The following is a 12349-nucleotide window of genomic DNA, read 5'->3' as shown; positions in this document are numbered from 1 at the left end:
CAAGCAACCTGGGGTAGCTTAGGGATGCTCCGGCACAGTAAGTCACCCTAACAGCATTCAGCTTTTCAGGATGTTTCTCTTAATAAACACATTTCTAGGAACGAAAGAAAATACTCCTTTGCTTAGCACAACTCTCCATTCCAAAGGAGTGATTTAATAATGCCACAGTTCAGCCATCAGGATACAGATGCTTTGAATGGCTAAGTAGGTCATTGTGTTCACGGGGGAGATGTCAGAACTGCTTGCCAGATGACAAAAGATATAACCCTGGGCTGTTTTTATTCCATTTACACAAGACCTAACTCGCACATTAGCAGCCTCTGCTGTTTACAGCTTTACTCTAAGGATCTATTAGGAGGCTGCAAGAAATTCCCTTGTGCCATTTACACCTTCAGAACTGAAATTAACCTGTGCATATGGTAATATGAGCCTGACAGACAGACAAGTCCTGTACCTAGCCTGGCAGAGCGGCTATAAAACAGTGTCTGTTTCAGCGGCATTTTGTGCCTGCTGCACTCCAGCACTTGTGACTTGCTAATGTAAATATATGTATATCAAGATCCTGCAGCCCTCCTCCTGCTTACAGCACCAAGAACGAGCTGTCACTTAAAGTGCAGGGGTCAAAGAGATTATGTTCCCTGTGCTATATGAATAGATCTTACACACCATCCCATCATCCCCAAACCTCACTGATCACTCTCCCTCTCCTAAAACCGGTTGTGCCTCCCCCTCCCCTACCGTGTGTGGTCCCAAGACCTCTTTATCGCCTGCCTCTGCAAACCCTCTCTGTGATGTCTGGTTTCCAGGCCCAACACCTCTCCAGACCCTCCAACACTCCGGCAGATCCTTTCCACAGGCTATTCATCACCTCTGTAGCCACTTCAGTGGACCCCAACACCTTCACGAACCTGCACATGTTATCCACGCAGACTCTCGCCAAGGCTATTTATTACCTCTACAGCCTTACCACTTCCCTCCACGGCTCGTGCAGACCCTTCATTACTCAGACGACCCTCCCCACGCCCCCATCACGCACATTACTCCAGCAGAACCTCCCCACCGTCGCTGACTATCTGTTCAGCCCTCACTAGACCCTCCCCCTGCCACACGCAGACCCGCGCCAAGCCGCTATCCCCCGGCGCGCGCCCGCCCCCTACACCCCCGCCCCGGCCACCACCTTCCGGACTGCCGCCCGGGACAGCCCCCCACCCCCGCCCGCCCGCGGGACTCACAGGGCATTCTCGTGAGCACGTTGCGCGGCTTCTTCCTGCTCCGACCCGGACCCCGCCGCCGCGCCCCGGAGGCCCCGTCCCCGTCCTCCTTGACCACCATGAGGCGGCGGAGGCGCTGGATGCGCTCGGGGTCCGGGACGGGGGCGTCCTGGCGGCGGCGGGTCCTGCCCGAGGGCCCGGCGGCGGCGGCGGTGGCTGGAGCCCCCGAGCCCGCGGCCGCGCCCCGCGCCCGCCCGCGCCCGCCGCCCCGGACTCCGGTCCTGAGGAAGCTCTCGTACTGGGCCAGGTTGTTGAAACAGGGCGCATTGGGGTAGGGGATGGGAGGCAGGCGGGGCGCGTACAGGGCCAGCAGCGGGTCGAAGCTGTCAGAGCTGACATCCAGACGCGGGCTGGGCGGCCGCGCGGGGCTCCCGGCGCGAGCCGACCTCGCCCCCCGATCCCGCTCCTCCATGTTTGAAAGGCCCGCAAGCCGAGGCCGATGGGAAGGAGCGGGGCCGCCAGAGGGCGGCACTGCGCAGCCGCGGCGTGGGGTCGCACTGCGCCGGCGTGGCCGCCTGAGGGCAGCATGCGCCCGCGCTCTGTGCCGCCGTGGGCGTGGCGCACCGCCTCAGCGGCCCGGGGGCCGGTGCACCTGCCTTAACGGGATATTTCCCCATCTATGTCATTATTATTTGGGGTGTTCGTTAATAGTCATGATTCCCCGACTGTCATTCTAACAAGCTCCCCAGGCGTTTCTCTGCTCTCTGGAACGGCAGTCTGCTCGAGCTGGCGGGAAGCTGTGGGAAGAACTCTGGCAAATACTATTCCAATTTGCATGAAAGCAAGATAATCATGCTTAGTTAGCCCCTCTGGGTCTTTACATTCTCATCTGAAATATGGTAGAATTGTCCGAAGAATGAAAATATAACTGCATGTAAAGAGCATAATAAATGCTCTATGAATGTTAGCTTATACTAAAGTGTACAATGAAACTGAAGGACGGGTGGATCATAGTCCTCAATTTCCTACACCGTATGCAAAAAGAAATCTACACCTACACCAGAAAGACGCTAGTATTAAGGAAAATCCACTATCACTGGTTTTCTAAGCATTGCCGTACACCTGGAGGAAACCAGGATCCTGCAGTTGGAGGACAGGTTGATGGAGGTTTTACAAAACCTGGTTGTACTTCAGGGCCTCTGTTCAGCAAAACATTTTTTGTGTTTTGATATTGAAATGATAGTCTGTACCAAAGGCCCAGACATTATCCCCTCACCCAGCAGAGCCAAGATGTTTCCATTTACCTGCAGGCCACACAAATCACCTTCCTAACCGCCACCACTCCCCCAAATTGCTATCAACTGGTATTAATTCTATACAAGTTGCTTTTTAAGATTTGGAAAGGAAACCTGAAAGAATTCTATTCTCTACCTTAGACAGCAGGATGAAAATTAATATGCAACTGTGAAGTATACTTTAGGATGAATACATGCTGCAAAATAAAGATAAAAACCATCCAATAATGCTTCTAATAGCACTACATAATAGGTTTAATTATGGCATAAATATTAAACCTAGGCTTATTCCTTTGCTCAAAACCCCCTGCCCCAACACAAACCTCAAGCCTGCTAACTGCTGGGGATTCAAGGAATACGTGCATGCCCCTCCACCGTACAGCAAAATCGAGTGATAGCCCCTGTAATATCACACAGCACCCACAGAAAGCACAAACCTTCCTTGGGTGGTTGTCTTGAAAATGTGCATTAATACTTATTTGTATTTGTTTTGCTTTAAAATTCTGTAAATTTACTTGCCATTTACTTACATTTGCCAATCAAGTGCTACATTCTCACTGCCTTACTTGGCCTATCCCTGTGTATCTAGGTATACTGGTCTAGGTGTATCACAGTCTAGGTATTAGACTATTTGGGCCTTGTTACCTGAAGTGTGATATACTGAAGACCATATACGTCAAAAGCCTTTGAACCCCCAAATCATGGGGAGAGGTTGGAACTAGCGTTTTAAACAAGGATTTCAAGTAAATTTTTTGCATCCAGAAGTCTGTGAACCACCGCTGTGATGACAGATGTGATCCTGGCTTATGTAAAAACACACACGGAAGTTGGACTCATACTGCATTTGTATGAAAAAAGAGAAAAATTAGGCCAAGGGAGTTGAAACCTTTATTTTTTTTCTCTCAAAGAAATTTTATCAATGACCAAACATGAGCCATGCCTCCTATTCCTGTGGAGCGAAGAGAAGGGGAAGGGAAAAAAAGGCATGGACAGATGGGGTGTCAATTAGTGAGGGATGAGACCAGCCGTTGCCCCGTCAAAAATACATTTTCTCCTTGGCTGTAAATTCTACAATGCAAGACCAGGCACTGGGATGTGGGCTGTCTCTTAATTAATTCTTTACAGAGCCAAATTAATCTTTTCCCTCTAAAATATGGAATGTGGGCAAGAGGAAATGTGGGTTCTCTCACCTCCCATCTCCACCGCCTCCCCTCTTCAGAGGCCAAAAGCTTGGCAACACGCAATTCCTGCTGCTCCCCACCCAGCTCCGCTGGCAGGTGAACTATTAGGACTCCTTTGACAGCTGCCATTGTGCCCCCGAGGGGAATGTTGGCCCCTCTACTCTCCAGTTCAAATGCCACTGTTCTGATGATATAGGCCACCTGAGAATCTTTTTCAGGAAGTCCAACAGGAAGGTGACTTTTTAAAACTGAAGTATCCTGAGGACACAGAGTAAATGTTTCTTCCTCCACATTCATTGTCACGTTTCTCTCTCATATAGACACATAATTCTATTTCTTCTTAGAAAGAGGTAAGTGGCCTTGGAATCACTGCCCCTGGCAAGAGGCTGAGGATGCTGACAGCACCACAAAATCAATCTACGGGATGTTTACACAAGGACATCCAAACTACGACTCATTTGTTCAGCCCAAGTAGCCAACCTGGAGACTGGCACAAAACCCCGAGTTTGCCCTGGAATTCCTGGATTCATGGCCATTAGGCAGGCAACAACCCATATTAACCCCATGTCTGCCAAAGATAAATGCAAGCGGATGGGTGGGAAAGGTGAGGTTATCAAGGGCACGGGGTTCTCCAGTTAAGAACAGGTGGGCGAAAGTAAAGCTTGGGCTCATCTTCTATCACAGGTGAAAAGAGCTTCACGGGTTTTTATAAGACTTATGCCACAATCTAAAAATGATTCATTCTGCAAGGGATAAAATAGTTCTTGCTTTATAAAAATAGTACCACGATTTTTAAAAAAATGCACTTCTATCAAAGGAACCACGTTTCGACACCGCAAAAAAGGTGTTCTACTTAAGACAGAACATGATACACCACCCACACCCATCCCTTCTTTCCCCATTCCCCTCCCAACCAGAGTCACGCCACTCCCAGGACACTGTTCTGGGTGGCACAGATGCCAGGGCCGCCTACGGCCAGGAGATTTGGGGGGGCCCTGCATGGTCGAGCAAAACCAGGACTGAAAAGTAAAGGGTCAGCTGTCTTCATCCAGGATCTCTGGATGCTCCTTCCAGAAAGCGTCCCCGATGACGTCGCAGTGTAAGGGCGCCGGCTTTGTCCTGGTCCGGGTCACCAACTTCTGTTCTCCTTCCACTTCTGCTGGCAGCTTAACTTCTTTTGTCGTGACTTCATCCACCTACATGTGTAATTAAAATGTTGACACTGTTAAGTAGAGAGTGGGTTTGGGAGAGAAAAGGGAGATGTGGGTGTAGCTGGCTTTTTTACTTTATATACTTCTGACATACTATTTTTCACGCATACAGATACACACACACGTATCTCACCATACATGAATTTCTTTACAACTAAAAATACTTTAAAAGTCATGTTGCTATATCCTGAAAGGAGATCTTAAGAACAAAGGAGGGATTTCATGCTCCTTGTTGGCAATAATCATAGAATTAAAGACATTTCTGGGGGAGGGAAGTATAGCTCAGTGGTAGAATGTGTGCTTGGTGTGCACAAGGTCCTCAGTTCAATCCCCAGGGCCTCTGTTAAGGGGAGAAAAAAAAGATATTTCTGCTCTCCCATCTGCATTAAGAAGTATCCAAGACTGTGCCAAAGAACAAATATGTTTAAAAATTACTAATAAAAGAGCTGAAGTTGCCAGTGGGATACCTAGCTCTCAGGGTACCCCTTAATACTTGAAAACATTCATCTCAGAAGAAACTACTTTAGACAGAAGGAAATAAATTTACAGACATTATTATGCCCAGGAGCTGGCAGAGAGAAAATACTGGTAGAATTAAAAATTTAGGTCAACGCATAGGCTTATTACAGAATATTACGTATGAATGTCTGGGGAATCTCTTGAACATTCTGCAAGGGACAGAACCCTCATAAACGACATCAGTGCCTCAGATTACAATTCTCACAGGATGGATGGACCATTTAATGGAATTATCCAGTGTGGGAGAAAGTATTTTTTAAATGTTCTCTGAATGCAAAAATCCTCACAGCTGCACTGTACCTGTTTCAAGGGGTTTGATTAGATGTGGGGAGAGCTTATGACACAGAAAAATAAGTGTCCTAATTTCTAAAATTCTGTGATTCTACTTACAGAAGGGGAGAGTTGAGGTCACAAAGTTCACTGACAAACAGACAAAGCAAGCATCCAAAATAATAATCTAGAGCGTCTCGTTTTAGAAAGGGTCTAATTCGTGCTAGCAACTGGAGTCACATCAGCAAACAGGCAGCAGGCAAGACAGAGCCTGGGACGGGCACAGGCTGCTTCTGACCCCCATCGCCTTCGTACATAGCAGCATTACCTTCTGCCACAGCAACACAGTCCCCTTTCTATACATCACGGGCTCGTTATTGTAGTTGATGTTGAATTCAGAAAATAAAATCTCATTCTTGTCTGCTGTGACAGTTCCCTGAAGAAAAGAAAACAGACAGAAAGAGCTTTGTAGGTCTTCCCTCCCCCTTGACCCCATCTATCCATCCCAGTCTCTATCGAAAGTTCCACAAACAGATCAAGAGGTGGAAGCGTTTTATCGAACGCTGCATAGATATTAATTTTCATTTTAAGAGCAGTTCAAATCTTACTTAAATGTCAAAATTCCTAAAATTCTCCTAAAATCACTGGCTTTAAAAGTCACCACTGTGATGGGGTGAGAGGAACGAACAGGAAGAGTATCGATTCTGTATGAGATACTTCATGCATATCTTCTTCTTTGACCCTCACAACCATCTCCATTTTGGAGATGAGAGTTATGAAGCTCAGAAAGAGAATATAAATTGCCCAAGACTGAATGTGCTCTTATTCTTACAAGAATCAAAATCTAAACTCGGCGTTCCCAAACTGGCCAGGTCCATCAGCCTTCCTGTTATTGCTATATATACGTCTTCACCATTATTGTTAACAATGACGACCATTTACTGAGTCATTATAATGTACCAGGCACTGTATTAGGAGCTGTTACAACACATCATCTCATTTCAGATCCGTTATCCTACAAGTACCATGGTCATCTAATAACAAAAGCCAGTGTTTATTAAGTCCCTGCAGTGTGCTTTGTACTCGCCTATGTGTTTTACATTCATCATGCCATTTAATTCTCACCATAAACCTGTGAGGTAGGAACTATTATTTTCCACATTTTACCTATAAAGAACTGAGGCAAAGAGGATAAAATTAAATGGAAGTATCTGAGAACAATTATTTGACCCCCAGAGCCTGAACACCTAGTTATACATAGGGGTCAAAAACCTAAGAAATGCCAGGCTTACAGCAGGGAATGGGACTGAAGAGGCCAGGTGGGACTGACAAAACAGAAGAGTTCATGCCCTAGATAAAGAGGGCAGCCGATACCCAGGTCCAGGCAAGCATTACCACGTGGGAGTGCACAGCCAGTGTCACCGATTCCACTTTCCAGCTGAGGACACTGAAACTCAGGGAGAAGTAGTAGCTTATCCACAGTCACAAAGCAAGCAAGCAGCAGAGCTGCTTCAGGTGTGATCTTAAATCCTTTTGAAACAAAGCTATAAAAATTTGGAGCTTAAAAGGAAGGCAAGATATCATGGGGGAGTGTACAATAAACTGTCCCCAGTTAAGTATTAATGCAGTAAGACCTTTATACCTGTAATCTCCTTTGGGCTTGTACTGGTGTTAGTCCAGACTGCTGTACAAGTGCCCAGAAAACTGTATTATAAAGGTTATTGATGTGACCTGTAAGGAAAACAGAATAGCACTGGGTACGTATACAGAATCTGTTCAGTATTCACCCTTCGAAGAGTCCTGGAGCCCTGCCTGTCTCCTCTTTAAAGAGACTTTAGAGACATTTAGTTACTTGCCCAAAGCCATATACACTGAACATGAGGGGAAGTGGTCAAGCAGAAAAAAACCTGATTTCTTAACAGTTTTATCCTGTCATTTCAGTTGTGCTTTACACAAATCTGTTATATTGTGCATTAAGCCAAGGAATACTTTCAAAGTTACTTGATTTATATTATTCCCATCTCTTTCCCAGTTCTTTTGGCAAAATCAAGACACACCAAAGGGGTCTCACAAACATTTCAATATAGTCATGTACACAAGGGCCACGACACGCACTGAGGCCAGCACAAACACACATGTGTAAAGCAAAGCAGGTGACCCCAGAGGAACAGGAGGGAATGGTACAGACCCTGACACACTGGCTCCTGGGTTCATGTATTATGTGTCTATAAAGGCCACAGTCACTGCACAGGTTCTGTCCATTACTCAGTGGGAATAGACCTAGGATTGACAGGTCTTCTGATTTTTCCAAAAAAAGCTAGATATAGGGAGTATTTACTTAAAATCTCCCAATTTTTCAAGTATTTTCAACTAATTAAAAAAACTTGAAGTACTGCATTCCAAACAAAATACACATGAGCCAAAACAGTGTAAGACCACCACCTCTAATACATGGAATTAGCGGTTTAATTACATCTGTTAATTTGGTTTCACTTACAATCTGCTTGCCGCCAGCTGAGGTAGTCCTTTAATGTCTGGTTGCTAGGATACACCACGACTCTTCCATCAAAGCCGGGGGGATACAGAAGGGGCTGGTCCCCAAAGTAATTCCGCCAATAAAAGACATAGCTGGAGGCGAACTGTGAGACCACGAGAGTCATGAACTTACTTGCAAAAGGCACGTTGGGTGGAGCAAGAAAAGAGAAAATACATGACATTAACTCAACACCATGACAGGGTCTGTGAGTGTAACGGAGAGATTACACAAAGTGTCCAGCAAACCAAGAGATAAGATGCATTGGGCCAAGAAAAACTCTTAATAGTTCAGTTACACATCTGAAATGCAGCTTGTCTCTCCTTTTAGTCCTGTAAGTAATCTGCTAATACCAAACTTTTCTCTGTAGGGTGTGATGTGAACTTATGGTTAAAGAAGGTTTTTTTCCCCTCAGTCTTGGGAGGGAAGCCATTGTTTTAAAAACTTACCAATTCACTATATGATTTGTTTCCTGGGAGTTTCATTATACTGCCAAGGCAAATATCAGATCTATTTTGTACTGCGGTTCTCCTTAAATTAAAAGTTTAGTCTCTGTATCTAGTCTTAATGTTCAATGCCAGATCAATCTAGAAGCTAAGGTGATGAGGAATGGAGGGAAAGAATCAGATAAAGAGGCATACAGAAGGCCCAGATACCAGATGGAAGTACAACAGTCTACCATATTATACACATACATCCTGCAGTTGCAAATACTGCAGTCTTTTAGTCTGTGATTAAGATAAGCAGAAACCAAATGCTGGTAGGAAATATTCTGAAGGAGGTACACCACAGAATTTTACCTGGCTCTTCTTTTAAACCAGTTACTTTTCCGCTTGAACACAAAGCTGTACTCATCACTCTGTCCATATGCAATCACAATATCCTCCAGTTCTTCCATTACAGTTTGGGCACACTTGGTCATTAGGTGCAGAGCACGGCTGTCATTAGGTTTTGCGAAGTTGTGCTTCTCAGCAAACCTTCGTAGGGGAAAGAGAAGAGGGAAAAAGGACATGGATGGAAGAGAGTTGGTCATTAACACCACAGATCAAAGGGAGTGTTAAAAGAGGAAGATACTGCAAAAGTGCTGAGTTCAGAAATTCCACTAGCCACAACCTGATCCCTTTTGTTAAGTACTCAAGTTTTTTTCTTGCTCTGACCAACTGAGAAAAAGGGAGATAAATGCTGTTTTCATTCTCCATGCTGTGAAGTGGGGACAAAGTGTCTTTACTTCATAGGATGGTCCTGAAGATAATCAGGGAGACAACAAATACAACTATGCCCAGCTCCTTGGAAGTGTTCAATACATGTTAATTACAATAATCATTATTAAAGTAGCACTTTTTAAAATTTATTTACTTTTTTTTTTCATGGAGGTACTGGGGATTGAACCCAGGACCTCGTGCTTGCTAGGCATGCGCTCTACCACTGAGCTATACCCTCCCCCTCTAAAGTAGCACTTTTTAAGAATTAAATGCCCATCTTTTTGTTAACACCTTTTTTCCCCTGGCTCTTTCCCCCTCCTGAATCTAGTCCACGCAGCCTGATAGTGATAACGAAACAAAAACATACTATACAGTGCTGCTCACAGCAAGGCCTAAACAGGCCGCTGAACAGCCATTCCTCAAAAACCCAACAAAATAGTTTGGCAATTGGCTGAAGAGCTGAAATAATGCGCCCAAAAGTGACATCTTCTACCAGAGCCTTGTTAACGGGCACCTCAGGTCTGCTCCTCACCAGGTGAGCACCCCGTTTCATTTAACTACCCTGACCAGCTCAGGTTCGAACACAGTGCAGCCAGCACAAAGGGTGATGCTCAATGCCGCGCGCTCATTGGCTGCCGCGTTACCCCGGTAACCATGAACTGTGACCGGAGCTGTTGGATTTCTGCAAAGTGCTGGTGCGCCACGAAGCCCCGACCCGAGGTCGCTCACCGATGGAAATTCCTGCCATCCAGCCGCACCACCACCCAACAGTGGGCCAGGCAGGTATCGTCAGCCTCGAAGTTCCGCACGTATTCGAACTTGCTCTTTGCCATGGTCGCTCCCAATTTCAGAAACCGTCTCAGAATGACGGAAGTGGTGGCCAAGCTATCGCGAACCTTCAGTTTGCAAGCGGCCCTCATTTCCCCCACGGAAAGGAAAGGACGAAGAAGCCCCGCCCTCGGAAGTTCCTGTGTCTTTTTTCAAGACCGCTCTAGCCGTAGTGGAGGCCAGTATTTCTCTCGCCTCTCCTTGTAGTTCCTAATCGACTTTCCGGGTTGGAAGGAGAGTTCCATTCTTTGCACTACCCGTGGCTGCTCGCCTTTCTCCTAACGTTCTGCAACAAATCACTTTCACGAAGCCTAAAAAAATCCTTTCTGGCCAAGTTTGAAGGTTTAATTGTGTGTGTGTGTTTTTTTTTTCCTTTCTAAATTACATGTGTTAATTTGTTGTAGAAAATGTGGAATATACCGAAAAAATGTAATTAAGAAAATTAACACTTTTGAGTCTCCCCTATCCCCGTGGAAGCATTGTTCCCTCCAGTGTCCTTTTGTATATATATGTTTACACAGGGAACACACAAGATTGGAATCAGACACCTATGCAGTTTTTATATTTTTTCCATTTACCTTGTTTATTTTCCAATGTCATTAAATATTCCAAAGCATGACTTTAAAAAAATTAAAAAAAAAAAAAAAAACCTCTTATTCCAGCATACAGAGTACTAAATGAACTTATTCAACTTTTTCACAATTAAACAAAGACCCAGTGTTTGCTTTCTTGTTGCTTGGTAGATAATAGTAACAACAAAACCCTAATATTTGTGTGATGTATGATTTATAAAGCTCTTTTGAATTCATTACCTATTTACATTATCTTTTTTAACCCTGGAGAAAATATTATTCAAACAATATAGAAGGATATATGATGAAAAATAAATCTCTCACTGACTCTTAACTCCCTATTTTAGGTGATCACTGTTACCAGTTTCTTGTATATCCATCCAGAGAGAGATACATATGTTTTGTTTCTGGGCAAATTATGCTCTGAGACTGAGATTGTGTTTGCCAATATTTTACTTACTACAGGTCACTGTGGGAATTATAATAATTTCACAAGCCAGTAGCATACAGGATATATCTCCTAATAAGCCAATAAAGAAATAACATACTCTAAACAAATGATAGATTAATTACACTATTGTTGCAGGCAAAGGGAGCAACAATAACAGATAAAGACCTTCTTCAGTTGAGGTGTGTCTTTCCTATGAGGTTGGTTCTGGGGAGAGTCATCTTAGCCAACCATGAGCTGATGTCCAGCTGCCAGTAAACGAAGTGAAAAGTCCCCTGTTGCTAGAGCACAAGACCTGGTGTTGACCAGCCAGATGACCTTTGCAGGGTACCTGCACAGCTTTCCCCACTGCCGGTAAAAGAGTTGCCTTTCCCCAGCAGGAGCTAATGCCCCAAGGGTCTTTAGAGAACTGTTTGGTCAGCAAAGGGTCACCTTGCCCAGATGGAAACTCTCAGATTGTCCTCACAAACTCTGGGTCTTTCGTCTAAACGTGTCCTCGCCATGGCTGCTTCTTAGTTCGTATTTAATTGATAAGCCCCCAGTGGGGCCCCTCAGCAGCTGACCTACTGACTGCTTATCAATGACAACAGATGAGGTGATGACATCCTGATACAACGTACTTCATTCTTAAAGCAAAACTTTACTTCTAAAAACAACTTTTTTTTGTCTTTGCCATTAACAAGTTGATGAAAACTTATATTTAAGTCATAAACAAGTGGATGTGAAATCGTACCAAACCACCTGGAGGTTTCTGGAGCAGTCTAACCCAGTAGAAGAGAGGCAGCAATTATGTGATGTACCTGAGGACAGGACGGGGATACCTCACTGCAGTCCCCCGCAGCCTTTGGGGCCTAGAAAAGGTCATCATCATTATCAGTCCCATAAGAAGGAGCTCAGAGGTTGGGGATTGGTAGGAACTGGGAATTGCCTCTGAGGCCACTGGGCAAGTAATTCACCCCTCCTAGACAGGATTTGGAGACAGAGCCAGAAGGGCCAAAGGGAGCTATGGCTGCTCCTCTTCAGGAGATTCTTGGAGGATTGGGATGGTGCTAAAAATGGCCCTAGGCACCATGCCAACC

At 45.1% G+C, this 12349-nt stretch overlaps 2 protein-coding genes across 7 annotated transcripts in view; both read right to left on the bottom strand.

Annotated features, from left to right (window-relative positions):
- The window catches only part of LSM11 (LSM11, U7 small nuclear RNA associated), a 770662-nt gene extending 768934 nt beyond the window's left edge, over nt 1-1728 (bottom strand). For 3 of the 6 annotated variants that reach the window (XR_012505714.1, XR_012505713.1, XM_074361009.1), the window contains exon 1: nt 1233-1728. Coding sequence is in view for 3 of the 6 variants with exons in the window: in XM_074361009.1 (XP_074217110.1) it covers nt 1233-1683 (451 nt within the window). In the remaining 3 variants the exon portion in view is untranslated. The remainder of the gene's footprint in view (nt 1-1232) is intronic. The other 3 variants (XR_012505712.1, XM_074361008.1, XM_074361010.1) reach the window with 2 other exon arrangements.
- Nucleotides 1729-3371: 1643 nt separating this feature from the next.
- On the bottom strand, nt 3372-10379 carry THG1L (tRNA-histidine guanylyltransferase 1 like). The gene is made up of 6 exons (XM_010970051.3): nt 10152-10379; nt 9021-9197; nt 8185-8354; nt 7330-7418; nt 6016-6123; nt 3372-4883 (listed from the first exon to the last, which is right to left on the bottom strand). The coding sequence occupies exons 1-6, from the start codon at nt 10340-10342 to the stop codon at nt 4722-4724; spliced, it is 897 nt and encodes a 298-aa protein (XP_010968353.2). The 5' UTR covers nt 10343-10379; the 3' UTR covers nt 3372-4721.
- Between the last annotated feature and the right edge of the window lie 1970 nt (nt 10380-12349).

Source organism: Camelus bactrianus, chromosome 3 (genome assembly GCF_048773025.1).
Source record: "Camelus bactrianus isolate YW-2024 breed Bactrian camel chromosome 3, ASM4877302v1, whole genome shotgun sequence".
Lineage (NCBI taxonomy): Eukaryota > Metazoa > Chordata > Mammalia > Artiodactyla > Camelidae > Camelus > Camelus bactrianus.
The sequence above is the reverse complement of the archived record's forward strand: the minus strand, read 5'-3'. Positions and strand labels throughout refer to the sequence as shown.